Genomic DNA, 20,146 nt, shown 5'->3' on the forward strand with positions numbered 1-20,146 from the left:
GGCAGCATATTTACCAGTATTAACTTAAATGAAATTACTGAGTGCCTATTTTTCCTGACACTTGTTCTTTTTTGTGTAGCAAAACCGTGTAGTGGGAGCAATGCAGCTGTACTCTGTGGACAGAAAAGTGTCACAGCCCATCGAGGGACATGCAGCCAGCTTTGCACAGTTCAAGATGGAAGGGAATGCTGAAGAATCCACTCTCTTCTGTTTTGCAGTAAGAGGGCAAGCTGGGGGTAAGGTAAGGCTTGGTTCTAAATATACTGTAATCTTTAGTGACTCACCCTGGTTCTCTGCTTCCAGGAGAACAAGTGGTTTAATGCAAAAAGTTGCATTTAAGGAAGAAAGTGAAGGACTGTGTCAGTCTGGATATGGCATATGGTGCATGCAGAGCTTGGACTACCTGGTGTAGCAAGAATCTGTGAGTGGAGAAGTTAAGTGGCATGTCCTGACCAGCCTAATTAGCTGCTTGAAACATGTGACTCTCAGCTTCACAGGCTAAGCTTGAGGGAAAAGCTGTCGCAATCTTTCTTTGATGCTGATCCCTGGTATCAGACTCAACTAATTTCCAAATTATTGGATGAAAATTTTTTAAAATGAAGCAGTAGTGTTGCAAGGCTAAATAGTGCTCCAATGCCAGTGCTGGAATTATGTGAATTACAGCAAAACCAGGGTAAAATCAGAGAGAAACTGAATCTTCAGTATCTTCAGAATTGTCTCTGTAGAATGTGAACCAAGATAAGAGTGCATCTAAAGTAACCCAACGGAATCCTGAAACTTCCAAGTAATTAGGGGTAACTAAAGATTGTATTTAACTGTTTCCCTCATCTATGGTACATGAATACCAGATGCCACACCTTTAGCCAGTGACATTTAGCCAGTGAATTTAGGAAGATTAATTTAGTTTGTCTTTTCATAAATTTGGGATTAAGGCTGAGCAGCAAGATGATGCTGTAACTTCATTGTTGAATCTATTGTTAAATAAATTAGATGCAAGAACTAATGTTATCTCTTGCACAGCTGCATATCATTGAGGTTGGCACACCACCCACTGGGAATCAGCCCTTTCCAAAGAAAGCTGTGGATGTCTTCTTTCCTCCTGAAGCACAAAGTGACTTTCCTGTTGCTATGCAGGTATGACAGCTGCAAACAGATCTGCAGCTCCTCTTGGTGGATGTGACTGGAGCAGGGCACTGGGAGTCAGCTGGTTAATGTGGACCTGAGGGTTGGCCCTAAACTGGTGTGACTGGTGTGACTGCTGCTCCTGCTTCAGTAGTGGTAAAGTAAAGGTGGAGACAAGCAGCATTCAAAAGCAGCATATTCTTATTTATGGAAGAAATATCCATGTGTTTTAACTGCTTTTCAAGCTCTTCAAACATCATTCTGCTGTGATACTACTCAAGTAAAAATAAAACAGCACTTCTGGCTGTCCTGAAATGGCCCAGCTGTTTGCTGAGTCTCAAAAGCACCAACTCATTTATCCAGTGCCAAATTTGAGTAATCTATTTGTGTTTTGCAGATCAGTGACAAGCACGATGTGGTGTTCCTCATAACAAAGTATGGCTACATCCACTTGTATGACCTGGAAACTGGCACCTGTATCTACATGAACAGGATCAGTGGAGAGACCATTTTTGTTACTGCACAGCACGAAGCAACAGCTGGAATTATTGGAGTAAACAGAAAGGGACAAGTAAGGAAACTTGGCCTGGAAACCACTTCTTTAGCTAATCCCACTGGCTCTTTGTGATACACTGCAAGGTTCCTATCTATGTCTAAAAGTTTCCAGAGATGGTGACTTTGAACTCTGTTCAGATCATGTGAGGTCTGTCAGTGCTGTGAGCCCCAAAATAAATTTGCTGTTCTATTTCCATACACATCTAACTTAACTGCTTTAAACCAGTTACTAACATTGTACAGCCATGCCTTTAGCCCAGATTGATTTTGGGTGGTATTGCTGAGCATGGGGAGTATGGAGCAGACTTGTTCCTGGTATCCCCTAGGATTGGTTACTTAAGACACTGAGTACAGGTTTTAGAAAGAGCCCTGTATGCCTGAAAGATCCATTGTGTTTCTACCTTTGTGAATACCTTAATTAAACTATTAATTGCCTGCTTTGATGCAGACAATGGATGACATTGGCTCTTTCTAACCAGAGGTCTCTTTAATAAAATGACAAGTATCAGTTACCAAGGGATGAAAAGCTTTCCCTGAGTACCATAACTTTCCTCTTAGAAGTTAGCTTAGCCTTTGTCTCACTTTTGATAATTGGACTAACTGGAGGTTTCCCCTGATGGTTTATTCAGGTGCTCTCAGTGTGTGTGGAAGAGGAGAACATCATTCCCTACATCACAAACGTGCTACAGAATCCTGACCTGGCTTTACGGATGGCTGTCCGCAACAACCTGGCGGGGGCCGAGGAGCTCTTTGCCAGAAAATTCAATGCACTCTTTGCACAAGGGAACTACTCAGAGGCAGCAAAAGTGGCAGCTAATGCCCCAAAGGTAAAGTGTTCAGAACAGCACTGAACTCTGCTGGCTTCAGCTTCTTGCTTCAGGAAAGCTCAGTGAATTTTCTAAGTGGCAAGGGCACAGTCTTGTTGTTGCTCCTGTCCTAAGGTGTACAGGTGCTTCACAGGTATCTTGGGTGCTGACACTGATTGCAGGCTGGATGATCTTATGAGTTTGTAAAGCCCACAGAGGAGGGGAGGAATAAATGATGAACTAATGGCTATGAGTCACAGTGTTTCTGGTACTTACCTTTACTTCTCCAGTTACGCCAAAAAGTGTCTGTGAAAAGACAACCTCTAGCAGAGGCTTATCCTGGAAACAGGATAAAAATGTACAGACTAAGACTAAATTCAGATGAGAGGAATTTGCTTGCAAGGCCAAGGGTGTCGTAATTCTGGACTTAAATCTGCATTGCTACTGAAATAAATTTAATGGGCTGTTAATAGCACATTTTCTGTCAAAGCATCTCAGTGCCTGAGCTGATGTTCAGCCATATTGCTCCTGACATTCTGGGCTGGCAAAACATAGAAATGCTTGTGACAGCTACAATGACATTACCTCCAGCTTCCTGGAGCAACTCTTGCCAAGCCACAATAGCAGAAAACAAAATTAAAGTGGCTCTCTCTCTCTCTGGCAGGGAATCCTGCGTACTCCAGACACCATACGCCGGTTCCAGAGTGTTCCAGCTCAGCCAGGGCAGACTTCCCCTCTCCTGCAGTATTTTGGCATTCTCCTGGACCAAGGGCAGCTGAACAAGTATGAGTCACTGGAGCTCTGCAGACCAGTGCTCCAGCAGGGCCGCAAGCAGCTCTTGGAAAAATGGTTAAAAGAAGATAAGGTAAGTTCGGGATCCATACCTTCAGAGCCATGGGTGGGAAGGAGCAGCACTGTGTGACAGCCTCCCCCCTTCCCAGGAAAACTCAGCTGGGAGCTCAGCTGTGACAGCAAATAGCTGAGCAATAGGTGCTCACTCTACCTGTCACTGTGACTCGAGTTACTGCAAGAGCAGTGATCAAATACGCAGAGCTTCACTCATTCTATCTTTAAAATCACAGCAGGATGAGCGTGGAAAGCCTCTGAGCTGCTGCTGTGCTTTGCCAAACCATTCCTTTGGATGCTGACTGCAAGTGCTTTGAGCTGTGGTTACATTTGTGTAATTAGGGAAGACACACACTGATCCAACGTGTCACCCAGTTGTTTTTGGCTCTGAAAATGCCTTTGACTCGTGTAGAACAGCATGAGGAGCAGAGCCCACTAGATGACTGCTGGGAAAGTCAGCTCAGGCTCTCAAGCTGAGCCTTAATTTTTTAAAAAGAAGTCCAAAAGGAAGATAAATGAGGAAGGGGGTGGTAGTGCATTTTAGCATGGCACTGTCAGGGTGGGCTGACTGCATTTCTGTTTCTGAACAGCTGGAGTGCTCGGAGGAGCTGGGAGACCTTGTGAAATCTGTAGATCCCACGCTAGCACTTAGTGTCTATCTGAGAGCCAACGTTCCAAACAAGGTCATCCAGTGTTTTGCTGAAACCGGACAAGTCCAGAAGATTGTTTTGTATGCAAAGAAGGTGAGAGAAAATTAAATTGCTGTCTCTATCCTGTGTTTAAGAATAACAACTGCATGTTCCAAGTAGCTAAAAGTAACTGTGGGGGAATCTGAGAGCCTGTATAGTTATTTACTTTTGCCTTTATGAATAATTACTTTTGCCTTTATGAATAATCACTGCTAGACTTCATACATGAGTCTTTTTCTACTTCCCCGTGTATCCCTTCCCAAAAGAGGAAATCCTGGCTGGGTTGTGTAATCTCCTGACAGCAGCTTTTACTGAGCTCTATATTTAACAAGGTGTGTGCTCTTGCTGAGTTTTCACTTTTCATCATCTCTTCAGGTTGGATATACTCCAGACTGGATTTTTTTGCTGAGGAATGTAATGAGAATCAGCCCTGATCAAGGACAGCAGTTTGCACAAATGCTCGTTCAAGATGAAGAGCCTCTTGCAGATATAACACAGGTAAATAACTATATTTTATTGCTATGAAACGTTGACTTCAAAGCATTAAATTGGTAAGAGGAGCCATGCTCTAACCACCAGAGCTATGAGTTTGAATTTAGCTTTGGAAGCTGCATTGATGCTTAAATATGCTTCCAGTTCCTAATCAAAAACCTAAATTGCTTTTTTTTTTTTTGCAGATTGTGGATGTCTTTATGGAATATAATTTAATCCAGCAATGTACAGCCTTTCTGCTGGATGCACTGAAGAATAATCGTCCCTCAGAAGGTCCCCTGCAAACACGTTTACTTGAGATGAACCTCATGCACGCACCTCAGGTAGGTGCTCAGAGTTCCTGGGGCTGGACGTGACAGATACTGGTGGCAGTGTTCAGGAACTGAGTGAAAATGTTCAATATTCCTTCTAGGTTGCAGATGCCATCCTGGGAAACCAAATGTTTACTCACTATGACCGGGCTCACATAGCTCAGCTGTGTGAGAAGGCTGGTTTGCTGCAGAGAGCACTCGAGCACTTCACAGACCTGTACGACATCAAGCGTGCGGTAGTTCACACTCACCTCCTCAATCCTGAGGTGAGGCATCAAACACCCTGCATCTAACAAATCCAGCCTTTAATAACTGCTGTTCTGCTCAGCTCTAAAGTGGCTTGTGTGTCTTTGCAGTGGTTAGTGAATTATTTTGGGTCCTTATCAGTAGAAGACTCACTGGAGTGTCTGCGTGCGATGTTGTCCGCTAACATCCGTCAGAACCTGCAGATCTGTGTCCAGGTAGCTTCCAAATACCATGAACAGCTGTCAACACAGTCACTCATTGAGCTCTTTGAGTCCTTCAAGAGCTTTGAAGGTGAGTTTGTACTTCTGCAAGAGGAGCTGGTGCTCACCTTGTTATAGATGTGTGTATGAAGGACTGTCTCTCTGCTGAAATGTAGAAAGCCATAACGAACTTAAGTAGTTAGGCCTCAAACTGTCTTGAAACAGACCTAAACCTTAAAGTTTTCCTGTTTAGGATGGATACCATTATTCAGTTGCATGTTGTTTTTCTGAAATCCTGGAAAATGTTTGGAGCTGTAGAAAAACCCAAAATGCTGGCCTGTTTCCTTTGTCCAAAATGGTTGTCTTAAATTTCTGTAGCCTTTGGGATTTGGGCTTTTGTACTTTTCAACAAGACTAGCAAATAATGTGTGAACTGTTTTTCTCCAGGTTTGTTTTACTTCCTCGGCTCCATTGTAAACTTCAGCCAGGATCCAGATGTGCACTTCAAGTACATTCAAGCTGCATGCAAGACAGGACAAATTAAAGAAGTGGAAAGAATCTGCAGGGAAAGTAACTGCTATGATCCAGAACGTGTTAAAAACTTCCTCAAGGTAACGTTTGGGTAACACTGGACCATCTGGGGCTGTTTGGGGTTCTGATAAAAGATGGTGTGTCACTAGTAAAATGAGGCAGCTCTGTGAAAATAGATGAGTTTTAACCTTTGCACTTAAGAATCCAAGTGTCCTCAAACCAGAGGCATCTGCCATATTGACAGTGCCTCCTAATGAAGTCCAGGCCTGGAATATTGTCTAAAAAATGAGAATGTCAGGTCAGTTCCTCACTGCTCTTGGTAAGGTTAATCTGGTTTGAACTCTTAACCTGTAATAATTGCACCAGCTTGCCTAGAACTTGTTCCAAATGTCTGCTGTAAAGTAGGAAACAGTTTATTTAACTTGAGAACACCCATAGTACCAAATGAGTTGATAACTTAATGCTTATTTACAATGCAATCAACTCCAACTGAGCAGCTACAGAAACAACAGATGAATAGAGTAAATTAATTCCATAAATGCTTTCAGATTCAGGGCTGATCTGTCTTATTCATACACACTGAAACTTCAGCCAGGTGAGCCATGGTTTAGCTCTGCTGGGAGATGCCAGTCAGTGTGAATATATCCTGACTGATCCAGAGCATTGCTGGAGAGTAGGAAAAGATGGTGTGCTCAAAGTTCAGATTCTGTAGTCTTAATGCTGAGCTTATTGACAAACACAACACTGAGAAATACTTGAGGAACCGTGTGGGAGGGGAAAACTTTATCTGGGAACATTTCCTGCCTTCATGTTTGTTGGTTACATAGCATAGTCATAGATTTTGCTGATCATATCTGAAGATGGCAAAACTCTTCCCAAGAGAATTCTCTAAAACTAACCTGGTGTCACCGAGGTGTAAGGTATGTCATTTGATCAAGCCACCTAAGATATGTTATCAAGCTGTCAAATTCCTGATGAAAGTTATTGTTTTTTGTGCTGTTCCATGTCTGGAATGTGCAGGACATGTACCAGGTAAATCTCCCAGTACAGGCCTCCCTGTGTAAAGTCCTTAAGTGTAATTTATATGTAGGATTATATTCTGGGATGTGCATGTTGGAATAAGTGATCTGAAATATGCATCCGGAATACTGTCTGCCACATAGACTAAGCTTCTGTACTGTAACCATTGTAACCTTATGCTGAAAGTTGGAATGCTTTTAGAGAATTAATCTGATAAGCAATTTAAGCAGTACTGCTATAGAGCTTAATTCTTATTGTTCTCTAAATCCATAGTTAGGAGGTATCACAAGACACATGGCACTCGAAGTCAATTCTGTATATAAGTTTTATGTTATACAACCTTATCTAGTCTTGGTTAAATTTCTTTTGAAATCCCAGAGTGCTAATCCTGCACACCAAACACCAGTGGCAGCTAAAAATACTCTCTATAGCCTAGGCTTGTAATAGTTGTATTGTGTTGTACAACTCTGTAGAGTCTGCCATGCAAAGGAGCAGGGTTAAACTCCAAAAAGCTTCTTGCTCCTCACGCCCTGCAGTGGGTGTGAGTGCTCCCACTTGCTACATACTGCAAACAATCAGCTGAACAACAAGCTGTCATTATTTGGTTGACTGTTGAGTTTTGGCTTTCCAAATTCAGCTGCTTTGACAGTTTAAGTGACTGTATTATTTGTCTGCTTAAGTCCAAGAGCAAAACCAAATTACTAAAGCTTTTCTCTTTCTAGGAAGCTAAACTCACTGACCAGCTGCCTCTCATCATTGTGTGCGACCGCTTTGACTTTGTCCACGACTTGGTGCTGTATTTGTATAGAAATAATCTCCAAAAATATATTGAGATTTATGTACAGAAGGTAAGCAACAAGTCGTCCCTTGCCTTCAGTGAGTCAAATTGATCAATCTTTACAGTATTATATACAACTACAGGCATCATGTTTAAGTATTCTGCAAACAGCTTTGTACTTGAGACTGACATTGAAGTGATTATTAGTGGCCTCCAGTAAATTAGCCCTGATGTGAGTCAGATCTCATTCTTCAGTCAATAACTCCCACTCATGTGCCTCTTGAAGGAGGAAGACTTGGTAGAACAACTTTGGAGTTCTTGGGGTGATTTTAACGCTCAGCATTTTGGAGGAGGGGGAGTTCTCCTTTTTACTTCTTGCAGGGACAAAGTGGATTGCTCAGGAGCTCTTCCTATGGGAACTGAGTGAGCCACTGAGCTGGGATGGGAACACCTGTTGACTGAAGAATTGACTTTTAAGCTTGTTCAGAACTTCAGGAGGCTGGGAGTAAAGGCAGGAAGATGGGCTCAGTCTTAACAAGCAACTTCCATGTGTAGTTCTGGGGACAAATATTGGCTGCCCTTGCTCCCTGACAACACACTGACCTCTTCAAATGCTCCTGTTTAGGTGAATCCAAGCCGTCTGCCAGTTGTTATTGGGGGACTGCTTGATGTGGATTGCTCTGAAGATGTGATAAAGAACCTCATCCTTGTAGTGAGAGGTCAATTTTCGACCGATGAACTTGTTGCAGAGGTTGAGAAAAGAAACAGGTATTAAACTTCTGTAAGTCTCTTAACAATTCCCAGTCTGGCAGTGTTTGCTGTTCATCCATCAGTGCATATCCTTGTCACACAGCTGAAGCTGGTACTGACACAAGCAGAAGCTGCCATTGGTGAGAATCAGCTTTAATTCTTGGCTGATGTGGGGATCTCTCCAGATAGATAATGAGTCTTTGGTGTGTGTTCTTCGTAGTGTCAGAAAGTTACACCACTATAATAATGAGCCAAAATGTAGGTTAAAACAGAGCACTGTAACTCTGGTTTAGTTCCTGACTCTATCCTACACCAAGGCTGGCTGGCTTCCAGAGTGTAGAAATTGTGCAACTGGATATTTACTTACTCAACCTCGAACGTGAAAATCACTTCCTTCTAGGCTGAAGCTGCTTCTGCCCTGGCTGGAAGCAAGAATTCACGAGGGCTGTGAGGAGCCTGCCACTCACAATGCACTGGCCAAGATATACATTGACAGCAACAACAACCCAGAGAGATTCCTGCGGGAGAATCCCTACTATGACAGTCGTGTTGTTGGCAAGTACTGTGAGAAGAGGGACCCTCACCTGGCCTGTGTGGCTTACGAGCGTGGACAGTGCGATCTGGAGCTTATTAATGTATGTATGCCCAGGCAGCTGCCTCGTGGGTGGGGTTCTAGCATCAGTGTCGTGGGGTAGATACATGCTTTTGTCAAAGAGCTTTCTATTTCCTAAAATGTATTAAGCTGGGAAGTGCATGCTTCTAACACAGAAGGCGAGGTAGCTGTTTAATCTCCCTCTGCAACTTAGTGAGAAATAGGAAGCTCTCCTGCACATCTTAAAATGGGAGGCTAAGGAAATATCAAAGCCTGAGATTTCTAGTCTGCACCTCAGTTCAGAGTTGCAGTGCAATTAGCTGTAGGCTCCATAGCTGTGCCTTCGCTCTGACCGAGCTGTGCCTTTCTCCAGGTGTGCAATGAGAACTCCCTCTTCAAGAGCCTCTCCCGCTACTTAGTTCGTCGTAAAGACCCCGAGCTCTGGGCCAGCGTGCTACTGGAAAGCAACCCCTACAGAAGACCCCTGATTGACCAGGTACCACTGGCAGGACATTCACAGCCTTGCCTGTCCTAACTGGACTTGCAGAACCTGACATCACCGATTTGCCCATGCCTTGACTCTGCCTGCAGGTTGTCCAGACTGCGCTGTCGGAGACCCAGGACCCCGAGGAAGTCTCTGTCACTGTGAAGGCTTTCATGACTGCAGATCTTCCCAATGAGCTCATTGAACTGCTGGAGAAAATAGTTCTGGATAACTCCGTGTTCAGTGAGCACAGGTGTGTGGAATCAAAACTAAGCCACAGGAAACTTGGAGTTACTGCTGTAATGTGAGACAGCAAATAAACTAATACCTTCTCCAGAGGGCAGGGGAAATTTCTTGATCATGATTTGATAAGTACTATTTTCTTTCTCTGTTCAGGAATCTGCAGAACCTTCTCATCCTTACAGCTATCAAGGCTGACCGCACCCGTGTCATGGAGTACATCAATCGCCTGGATAACTACGATGCCCCTGATATAGCCAATATTGCTATCAGCAACGAGCTTTTCGAGGAGGCATTTGCTATCTTCAGGAAGTTTGATGTCAATACATCAGCTGTGCAGGTATCTTCCATTCTCAGGTTGTAAAAACTCCCTGTGCATCCCCACACAAGGACTTTGCTGGTGCCTTCAATGCTTAAAACCAATTAGCAAAGTGCACGAAGCTGCTCAGTGTCTTGTCTTATGAAGCAGAGCAAATAGTGTTTATTGAAACTTTGTAAGCCTAAAATCACTCACGCTGTGTGGGTTGTATGGAGTTAGTCCCTATTTAAAAGCTGTGGATCCATTGAGGAACTTACATAAACCAGAGCTTAGTGTGTTGTAAAAGTGACCTTTGTGAGAGTGGCTGACCATGGTCATCCTTTGCAGGTGTTGATAGAGCACATTGGGAACCTGGACCGTGCGTACGAGTTCGCTGAGCGCTGCAATGAACCTGCAGTGTGGAGCCAGCTGGCCAAAGCACAGCTCCAGAAGGGGATGGTAAAGGAAGCGATTGACTCCTACATTAAAGCAGATGATCCTTCCTCATACATGGAAGTTGTTCAAGCTGCTAATGCCAGTGGTATGACTAAGTTTTATTTACATCTTGGCTGTTGATGTTGCTCAGCTCTTTTGCCTGGTCTGCTCAAACTGCAGTTCTGCCAGACCTGTATCTTGGTGCAAGTAGAGGAATCTGGCCCTTCAAGGACTGCCCTAAATAAGAATGGGAAAAGGTAGTGTATTCCATTTGCAGATAATCAGTGGCCTGTAACTTCCTTCTTTAGCTAGCTGGAGGCTTCTTTCAGAGGCTTTGCATGAAGTTAAATAGGATTTTAGTTAGGCCCATTCTAAGATTATTTGATTAATGCATAATGAGCAGTGTGAAGGTTGTTGATTGTTGGGGAATGGCTGTAGAACTATGTCAAAATGAGGTTCAGCTGATTGTTTAACTGGAACACAAGTGTCCCTAGTGGTGGGAAGTAAACATTCTGAACTCTTTTCCGTAGGAAACTGGGAAGAACTGGTAAAGTATCTCCAGATGGCACGCAAGAAGGCCCGGGAGTCTTATGTGGAGACAGAATTAATCTTTGCTCTTGCTAAAACAAACCGCCTGGCAGAGCTCGAGGAGTTCATCAATGGACCCAACAATGCACATATCCAGCAGGTGAGTGAGACTGACTTTGTTTTGCTGCATCACAGAGGGGTGTTGGGAATTCTGTCTCTCTGGATATGCAGATAGATCTTGGCCTTTAAATCCATTTTGGTAAGGGCTTGAATGCCACACATTTAATGTAAGCCTCTGGCTGCAAATGTGCAGGAATAACCTGGCTGTGCTCTGCCCTAGGTTGGTGATCGCTGTTATGATGAGAAGATGTATGAAGCAGCCAAACTGTTGTACAACAACGTGTCCAACTTTGGCCGTTTGGCCTCAACTTTAGTGCACCTGGGCGAGTACCAGGCAGCCGTGGATGGTGCTCGGAAAGCCAACAGCACTCGCACGTGGAAAGAGGTGAATTTACTGGCTCTGAGTTCAAGGACTTCAAAGCTGTAGCCTGTTCAGAAACCTTGATTATAAGCAGTAACACAACTCTCAATTCCAGGTTTGCTTCGCTTGTGTGGATGGAAAAGAATTCCGCCTGGCTCAGATGTGTGGGCTCCACATTGTGGTGCATGCAGATGAGCTGGAAGAACTAATCAACTATTACCAGGTAATTAAGCTGACTCCTGTTGTACAGTCAGTTCTGTCATGGCAACCCTGTCAAAATCTGAGATTCTGGATGTTTCCTGATGTGAAATGTCTGTGTCTCTAAGGATCGTGGCTACTTTGAAGAGCTGATCACTATGTTGGAAGCAGCGCTTGGACTGGAGCGAGCACACATGGGGATGTTCACAGAGCTGGCAATTCTCTACTCCAAGTTCAAGCCACAGAAGATGAGGGAGCACTTGGAGCTGTTCTGGTCCAGAGTCAACATTCCTAAGGTGAATGTCTGAGGCTTTAAATCTAGCTTAAAACACACCTTTTTGGGCTGTCTGTACCCTGGCTTTTGCACCGGCAGCTCTTGAGGTTGTTAATGGCACTAAAGCCTGAGCACTGGTGGAAATTGCAGTTAACATATATTGCTAATTCTGCCTTTTGCTTAGGTTCTGAGAGCTGCAGAACAAGCCCATCTCTGGGCTGAGCTGGTGTTCCTATATGATAAGTATGAAGAATACGATAATGCCATAATCACAATGATGAATCACCCAACAGATGCTTGGAAAGAAGGCCAGTTCAAAGATATCATCACTAAGGTATTGCTTTCCTAGTGAAAGTTATGTCTGTTTTTCCTTTGCATTTCCCCACAATCAAACTCCTGCTCTGAACATGCATCTTTACTCTTCTCTAGGTGGCCAATGTGGAGCTGTACTACAAGGCAATTCAGTTCTATTTGGAATTTAAGCCTCTCTTGCTCAATGATCTGCTGATGGTGTTGTCCCCTCGGCTTGACCACACTCGTGCTGTCACCTTCTTCACAAAGGTAATTTTCTTGCTATCCAGATCAATGCAAGAGCTAGGGAAGCATTGAGCTGTAGTGGCATTTTAAAATGCTTAGCTACTCCCCTGCCTGCCAGGGAAGATGCTAAGAGACTTCCACAATAACTGACTTAAATGTATCTCCCTGGTTCCTTGAAGGTTAAACAGCTGCCCCTGGTTAAGCCTTACCTGCGCTCTGTTCAAAATCACAACAACAAATCAGTCAATGAGTCCCTCAACAACCTCTTCATTATTGAAGAAGACTACCAGGTATGTCTTGTCTTGAAGCACTTAGTTCTGGATTTACCTCATATCCTCAGTCTTTGTTTAATGTGTAGAAACACAGTTTTCTTTCTCATTTTCAGTAGTTTTTACCTGCTTGCTGTTAACTTTAATTCCTTAAGTTCATGTTCTCTAACACTTCAAACTGAATTAGTGGTGAGGCGCCAAGGATTAAGTGGAAAAGTGTTAGTGGCTTTCTGAGAGCTTTTTGTGTCATTCCTACTGGGGGTAGAGTGGCTACTTTGTTATGAGTGTGACAGCTTTTATTTAAGGCAAACAAACAGTGGGTGCTAAGCAAAGGACTCACAGAGGAGGCAAACAGTTGTGATGTCTGGCTGTTCCACTGTTTTCAGAGAATGGCTGCCTGGTATTCAGAGGCTCTTAACCTACTGAAAAATACTGACTGAAATACTCTAAACTCCACGTGTGTCAAACAGCAGCTTCTCAAATAAAACAGCAGATCTCTGCGGGTCTGGCTAGAATACTTTATCCTCCTAACAGGAGGAATACAGAACTAATGGAAAATGTTGCATTTTGTGGATGCACTTGTACATCTGAGGTGTGAGTAACTTTTTTTTTTGTGCTTCACTCAGGCTCTTAGGACTTCTATAGATGCTTATGACAACTTTGACAACATTTCTCTTGCCCAACGTTTGGAGAAGCACGAGCTAATAGAGTTCCGAAGAATCGCTGCCTATCTCTTCAAAGGCAACAACCGCTGGAAACAGAGTGTGGAGCTCTGTAAGAAGGACAGGCTGTACAAGGTGAGACCCCACCCAGGTCAGCTTTAGCAGCCTTGGCTTGTTTGGCTCTGAAGGGAGCTCAGTTAACAGCACCTTGTGGGTTGTTGTGTGCCCCGAGGCTGAGGCTCTCTCCCGTTGCAGGATGCGATGCAGTACGCTTCTGAATCCAAAGATATCGAGCTGGCAGAAGAGCTGCTGCAGTGGTTCCTGCAGGAGAACAAGAGGGAATGCTTTGGTGCTTGTCTCTTCACCTGCTACGATCTCCTAAGGCCGGATGTTGTCTTGGAAACAGCGTGGAGGCACAACATTATGGACTTTGCCATGCCATACTTTATTCAGGTCATGAAGGAATACTTGACCAAGGTAAGAGCAGGTGCCTTTCCAACATCCAGAGCTTCTTAGTCACTGTGGTGAATGCCTTGAGACTGTCTGCTTGCTACTAACATTGATTTGGGCTTTGTCCAATGTCTGTCTGTCCATGTCCACACTTACTTTTCAGTCCATCTGGGGAGAGACTTCGCCCTCTAAGAGGCTGAAACACTTACAGGCTCCACCCTCTCTACCAATTACAGAACCTACATCAGTAGTATTTGCCTGACCCTGGGCAGTGTCTAAAGTAGTTCCAGGCTCCAGGCTTTTCCTGTGCTGTGTCAGGAATCCCCGCTGGGATCAAGCTTTAACTAAATTCTAGACTGTGTACTAAAACAGCTTTGTAGCTAGATCTGGAGATAACTTATTCTGCTGTGCATTTAACTCTAAAATGTGGCTCTGATACTTAATGGCACTAATTATGACTCAACTCTTATTTGAAGTGACTCAGGATGGGGGAACTACTTGGTAATGCTCTGACAGACTTGAACAGACTTGAGTTAAATCTAACTGTCACTAGCAGGATTTGCCCAGCTCAAGCTTGTAGAGTATCTTTCAGTGAAATGCTGTAAATTCCTTAATGATTAAGACTCTTCCAAGCTGAAGTTCAGCTTTTACTTTCATGCAGTCAGTGAAGACCAGGGTGCCTGTTTGTCCAGAAATTTGCCTGGCTGCTCCTTCTAAAGGCAGGGCTACCTTGTATTTCTGTAGCCAGCCTGAAATGCTGTTTTGGGGGAGGTGGGGAGCTGGCTGAGCAATAAAACTGTTTGTCAGAGGTGCCTGATGAACCAAGCTAACACCAGGCCTTTGGTGGGAGTAGGAGGATTCTTAAAGATAAAAATCTCCTGATCTGCTAAAAGATTAGGATGTAGCTTTAGTGTAGCTAATGAAATCAATGCAGTAAGAGCTAGCAACAAGCAGAGCTGCCTTTCTAAAGCAGATACTTCTGGTGTACCTTTGTTTTTACTCGCCTGTACCTTAATTATTTCTTCCCTGACGCTTTTGTTTCTACCTTTTTATATGCTAAATATGGAATTTGATTTTTCTAAGCTGCACCTTCTGAATTCCTTTGCAGGTTGATGCAATAAAGGAAAAGGTGAAAGTTGATTCTTGTTTTCCATCTTTAAGTCTGGAGGACTAAGTCTAAGGATTCTGCATGAGTTTTTTCTTTCCTATGTTTACTACACTGCTGCTACTGCTTTTTCCCCAAACAAAATATCACTAAAGCATATGCAAATTGTTTAACTCTCAGTAGCTAGTGCTGTAGGAGAAAAGTAGTTTCATTTGCTACTAATAAGCTAATAGATCCTCAGGAAGGGCATACAGGTGATCAGTTGGATCACAGTCAGCCTGGTATTCAAACAACACACAAATACTTACACAAGTGCTACTATTTGACTGCCAATCTGACTGGAAGAACCTCCTACAATAAGAAATAAGTCTGTGAATGCACAGATCAGTCTGGCATTTGCTAGTTGAAGGGCTGTGATCCAGTTCCTGATCTCTGGACCATGACTAATGCGTGCTGACCGTAGGCAGAGTAGATACTGGCTGCTTTCAGAGGGACTCTTCCTCACTCAGGTGTCAGTTCTCATGGTGCTGATCTAATCCACACAGTGCTCTCTAGTTCATGTAGCAACTTAAAACTTCAGCTGTTACACCAAGTCTGTGGTTCTCCTCCCTGTAGTAAATTTCTAATAGTTGTCCAAGAAAAGACTGCCTTCCAAGCTCTCCAGCTTCACTAAACTTCTCTTGCTACCTCATTTAAAAAAATACATAAAAATGGTAATGCTTATTGCTCTTCTGAGGCTACTCCAGGGCTTGCCTTTTGCTATGTAACTTTGACCTTCAGAAGGGCAATCCAAGGTTTTCTGTCCATCTGCTTCCCTACAAATGCCACCGTGATCCTCCTTAGCCCAGGGGTCAGCCCTAGCATGAGTTTTTCATTAATGTGGTTCAGCAAAGGGCAAACCAAAGTGACAAACAGCTTTGAAGATGGACTAAATGCAAAAACTGCTGGTTGTAAAGACACCACTGGAACTGAAGGCTAAGACACGTAGTGTAAGGTCCTTCAGCAGCTAGTAAGGAAAGTAGGAAAGCGTGTGTGTGAAAAAAGGTAATTGAACTGCAGTGTTTGCATAAACTACGCATGTGTAGCAGTCATTGCAATTACATCCCACTACTCCTTAAGCTCCAAGGCATTGCTGTGGGCTGCGTGTGGTTTTTTGGGGGGAGCCTGTCTGGCAGTCATCTTCAGACCTCACTCGTGCTTCAGTACTTTTGCCTCTTTTTCATGCACACATAACACGATAACATTGAATGCATGTTTCTTTTCCTCTGCAGCTTATTGCAGTCCCTGTGGAAAAGCCTTTAAATCAATCTTGCTCCAAGTGTGTAGGGCCCTGAAGCTGGTGATGCTCGAGCAAGTGGTGTAAGAACCATCCTGCAGGCTGGTTTCAAACTTGCGCTTGTTCTTGTCAGTATTTGTTCAGCTCTGAGGGGAGGCATCAAAACTGGGTCCAAAATGTATTGAATGTCCTGGGCTGGAGGCTTTCCAAGTGTGAGTAAGCCAAATGCCTCTGCTTAGTAGCAAACTCTGCACATTCTCCTTGGATTTGCATCTCTAAACTTGTGCTTCTGTGTTCAGTGTGTTGCTGTTTTGAGTTAAAAACAGTGCAGTTCCCAGCACGGTGTCTGGAAATGAGTCTTGGAGCATTGGATACGATCCTGTACACTTTGGCAGCAGCAAGCCAGATACTGTGGGAGGCAACCACCAAGGCTGGCCATGGAAGCCCAGTCAATGAGGGAACTCAAGCTCAGGACTTCTGCCACTCCCTGGAGTTGTGCCTCAGCTTGAGGTTACAGAGGAACAGGTTTATGGAACACAGGTTGTAACTCACAGCTGAAAGGAGGAGCTCACAGCTCTTGGAGCTGCCAGCAGATATTTGCTCATGTAGCACAGTTAAGCTGCAAACTCACTCATGGATGTTGTAGCTGAATAAATAACACTGATCCTGTGTAAGTGCAGGAAACCTTCAAACACCTTTATCAAGGACATGAATGAAATGAAACATTAATCTTGTGAGTTGTATTATTGTCTTTCAAAGTAATTGGCATGATTATCTCTGACTTTGTTCTAAATCTTACCTCCCAGGTAAAATACCGATACCTCATTTTGTGGTTTTAGTTTCAGGGCCTGCCTTAGACTGTAGAAATGCTGAGTTCCCTTGGATCTGTCTTAGAAATGAGCTATATTTCACTACAGAAGAAGTTTCTTCTCTTGCCTTTCTGTAGGGGTGGGCAAACAGCACCATTGCGCTCGCAGTGCAGCTGGCCAGGCTTGTCTGTTACTGTGTGTAAAGCTGGAAGAATTGGAGTAGCTGTGGGTTTAGGCTGACTGCCACACAGTTCTGGAGTGGAAAAAGCAAGTCTTATACACATGCATTCTCTGCATTTGAACTTAAATTGCATGAGTGAATGGGTTTGGAAAGTGAAATCTTGAGGCTCAAGTGACATGTCGGATGCTATTGCAGTCTGCTCTATCCAAATACAAACCAGACTACTTTGCCTCAATGTCACCTCCAGGGAAACTTCTCCAGGTCTGGGCATTATCTTGACAATTGCTCCAATGCCAGAGGTCTGCAACTGAGACTGAGCTCAAATCTGAGTCTGTGTCCAGCTCCAGTCCAGTACAGAACATTTTGTACAAAGCTTCAGTCTGGAGTGAGCTTTCAAAGTAGTTGAAAATCCCTCAATGAGGGTTTTTTTTCAGGAAACAGACAATCTTGACTGCACCAGTACCAACATTGCTACTTGAATTGATCTTAACTTGTAAATGGTCTCCTTTTCTTGATGGGTGTTAACATACCACTAAGGCTTTTCCACTTCTCTGCCACGAATAAGTACCTGTTTTAGAGGAGATTTTTTAATTGTTGGTCTCAATTCCAGGTGGATAAACTGGATGCATCAGAGTCTTTGAGAAAGGAAGAGGAACAAGCTACAGAAACACAACCTATTGTTTATGGTAATGCTTTAGTTCATGTGTTACCAATAACATAGTTCACTTTTAAAACAACCCTTCCCTAATCTTATTTTTTTTCCTGAGGAAGTCTGGGAAATGGGAACGTTCTTCATGTGAAATCAAGTCTTAAGAAATGTGTTCCAAAATACTGGATAAGTGCCACTCTGATGCTGTGGCTGCTAAGGTGGGCTGGGGACTGCAGGATTTAAGGTTGTCCTGGCTCCTTAAGGAAAGGTCTACAGGAGGCTCTGCTATTCCAGGCTTCCAGCAAGTGATTATCTGGATCTTGTGCAATATGCTTTATGTCTAGCTTGGGTATTTGCTTTATATCCAGGTTATTCTAGCAGGAGTTTCTTCGTATCCTTTACACTGTAGTGTTTTCACTGTGCTGTGCCCTGAGTTTTGTGGGGAATACCCATTCTGGCTCCGAAGGGTAGGGACTTCCTGCTTCAACATACAAATATCTGCAGAAAATTTGCAGGCATTTTGCTGACTGAGTTCAGGAGGTGTGAGATGCCCCTTGTGTGTTGCAGGCCAGCCCCAGCTGATGTTGACAGCGGGACCCAGTGTGGCAGTTCCTCCGCAGGCACCTTTCGGCTACGGCTACACGGCCCCTCCGTACGGGCAGCCACAGCCCGGCTTCGGCTACAGCATGTGAGATGCAGCACAAGTCAGTCTGGAGCAGCAACTTTTCTTACTGAAACTCCACCGTCCCTCCCCGCTTTAACTCATAACAGGGAAAAGCAAAGAGTTCTGCCTCGTGTTCTTGTAACCTTTATTTCATGAAGGACTGTTTTTTCTAGCGCAAACGATTTGAATCACTTCTGTTAAATCTTTTTCACATTCCATGTCATTTAGACTTTTACTTTCAGAAGGGGAATAGTTTAAACGACTTTGTTCAAGTGGGCTTTTGCAGGACTGCTTATTACCATTAAGTCTATTGTGAAGATTCTGATTTGCACTCTATAGTGTTACACTCTAATATTGAATCTTAAGTTCATTGTATGTGAGCAGCTTACAGTATGTACTGTCTATTCTAAATGCATTTAAGTCTCACTGTATATTTGGAGAAAGCTAAAGCCAAGATACTTGTATTTGACCTTGCAAAACTGCTGACAAGAGACAACACTAATCAGCATATCCTCCCTGGGTTGGATTGCATAGCTCTAAAAGAATTTAAAATGCGTACAGACAACCTTGCCTGACTTAAAATGAGTAAAAGTTTTGGTTTTGTTTCTTTTTTTTCCCTTAACCTATGCAGGTTTTTCCAGTTATGCATATAGAAAATGCTAGTGTCTTTTTGCTCACTCCATATGTAACAGATGACCTTATGTTGTGCTGTATCCTGTGCTTTTGTGGGACATTCCATTCAGGAACAGAGCACCATGATTCCAATCTGTGTATTTACTAACCCTGCCCTGAGGTTTGTGTATGTTGGATATTGTGGTGTTTTAGATCACTGTTTTGAGTGTACAGAAGAGAGAATTCAAGCATATTGCTGTTCAGTTTTGTTTGTGCAATTTGAAATTACGCAATTTAAAAATAAATTACTGGACTGTGGACATGCTGCATAGTGGTAGCTTCACTTTACTGTCTTCAAAAAAGGACCTTTGGACTCAAACCGAGTATTCCAGTGCTGGTAGTGGGGGGCAATGCAGGTGTGTGCAGCCAGGGGTCTGAGGGGCCGGCAGAAGAGCAGCAATGGGGACCAGTGGTGGGGTCTTGCACTGAGGGGGCAATACAGGAAAATATGTAATGCTTTTTCTAGAGAGAGATTATGCCAGAGAGAAGAAAATAGCACTTTTCACCAGTTGGCTGCACTGTGGTCAACTCCAGCATATTTGACCAGATGATACGTTAGGATTGTAGTAAGGTGTGCCAGTTAAATTGAGATCATGTTCTAGGTATGTAAATTGCCTTAAACATATTTAGCTTCAAATAAAATTGACTTAAATGGTTCTCTATGAATACTGTCATATTTGAGTGTAACCAGTCTGACAGCACTGGCCAGATTTCCAACACCTGTAGAAGCTCTGGGAGCCACACTGGGCATCAGAATGCAGCTCTAAGGCCAAATCCCCTTCCCTTTTCCTCCTGTGAGCTCCACAGTTGTGTCCTGTGATCCTGGGGCTGAGCACTGCAGCACTTCCATGGAATAGGGGCGCTGGCAGGGGCTCACCTGCCCCAGGCTCTCTGTGGTTCGTGGTGGTAGAGCACAAGTCTGCACTGAGTCTGGAAAGAATTTACTGGAACCCCAGGGTGCTCTGAACTCTGTAACAAGGTGCTTCCTTAAACCCA

At 43.7% G+C, this 20,146-nt stretch overlaps 1 protein-coding gene across 2 annotated transcripts in view; it reads left to right on the forward strand.

Annotated features, from left to right (window-relative positions):
• The window catches only part of CLTC (clathrin heavy chain), a 29,877-nt gene extending 10,467 nt beyond the window's left edge, over positions 1-19,410 (forward strand). The window contains exons 4-33 of one of the 2 annotated variants that reach the window (XM_069033624.1): positions 80-241; positions 1,021-1,134; positions 1,520-1,693; positions 2,307-2,504; positions 3,148-3,348; positions 3,920-4,072; positions 4,394-4,516; positions 4,696-4,833; positions 4,923-5,087; positions 5,178-5,358; positions 5,715-5,878; positions 7,541-7,666; positions 8,222-8,364; positions 8,747-8,981; positions 9,312-9,434; positions 9,530-9,675; positions 9,819-10,002; positions 10,309-10,501; positions 10,926-11,083; positions 11,264-11,428; positions 11,520-11,627; positions 11,731-11,898; positions 12,061-12,210; positions 12,306-12,437; positions 12,593-12,703; positions 13,309-13,479; positions 13,600-13,821; positions 14,903-14,923; positions 17,776-17,851; positions 18,382-19,410. In XM_069033624.1, the coding sequence (XP_068889725.1) occupies positions 80-241; positions 1,021-1,134; positions 1,520-1,693; positions 2,307-2,504; positions 3,148-3,348; positions 3,920-4,072; positions 4,394-4,516; positions 4,696-4,833; positions 4,923-5,087; positions 5,178-5,358; positions 5,715-5,878; positions 7,541-7,666; positions 8,222-8,364; positions 8,747-8,981; positions 9,312-9,434; positions 9,530-9,675; positions 9,819-10,002; positions 10,309-10,501; positions 10,926-11,083; positions 11,264-11,428; positions 11,520-11,627; positions 11,731-11,898; positions 12,061-12,210; positions 12,306-12,437; positions 12,593-12,703; positions 13,309-13,479; positions 13,600-13,821; positions 14,903-14,923; positions 17,776-17,851; positions 18,382-18,506 (4,530 nt within the window). In that variant the 3' untranslated portion in view covers positions 18,507-19,410. The remainder of the gene's footprint in view (positions 1-79; positions 242-1,020; positions 1,135-1,519; positions 1,694-2,306; positions 2,505-3,147; positions 3,349-3,919; positions 4,073-4,393; positions 4,517-4,695; positions 4,834-4,922; positions 5,088-5,177; positions 5,359-5,714; positions 5,879-7,540; positions 7,667-8,221; positions 8,365-8,746; positions 8,982-9,311; positions 9,435-9,529; positions 9,676-9,818; positions 10,003-10,308; positions 10,502-10,925; positions 11,084-11,263; positions 11,429-11,519; positions 11,628-11,730; positions 11,899-12,060; positions 12,211-12,305; positions 12,438-12,592; positions 12,704-13,308; positions 13,480-13,599; positions 13,822-14,902; positions 14,924-17,775; positions 17,852-18,381) is intronic. The other variant, XM_069033625.1, reaches the window with a different exon arrangement.
• Positions 19,411-20,146: the final 736 nt, after the last annotated feature.

The sequence above is a fragment of the Aphelocoma coerulescens genome, chromosome 19 (assembly GCF_041296385.1).
Source record: "Aphelocoma coerulescens isolate FSJ_1873_10779 chromosome 19, UR_Acoe_1.0, whole genome shotgun sequence".
Lineage (NCBI taxonomy): Eukaryota > Metazoa > Chordata > Aves > Passeriformes > Corvidae > Aphelocoma > Aphelocoma coerulescens.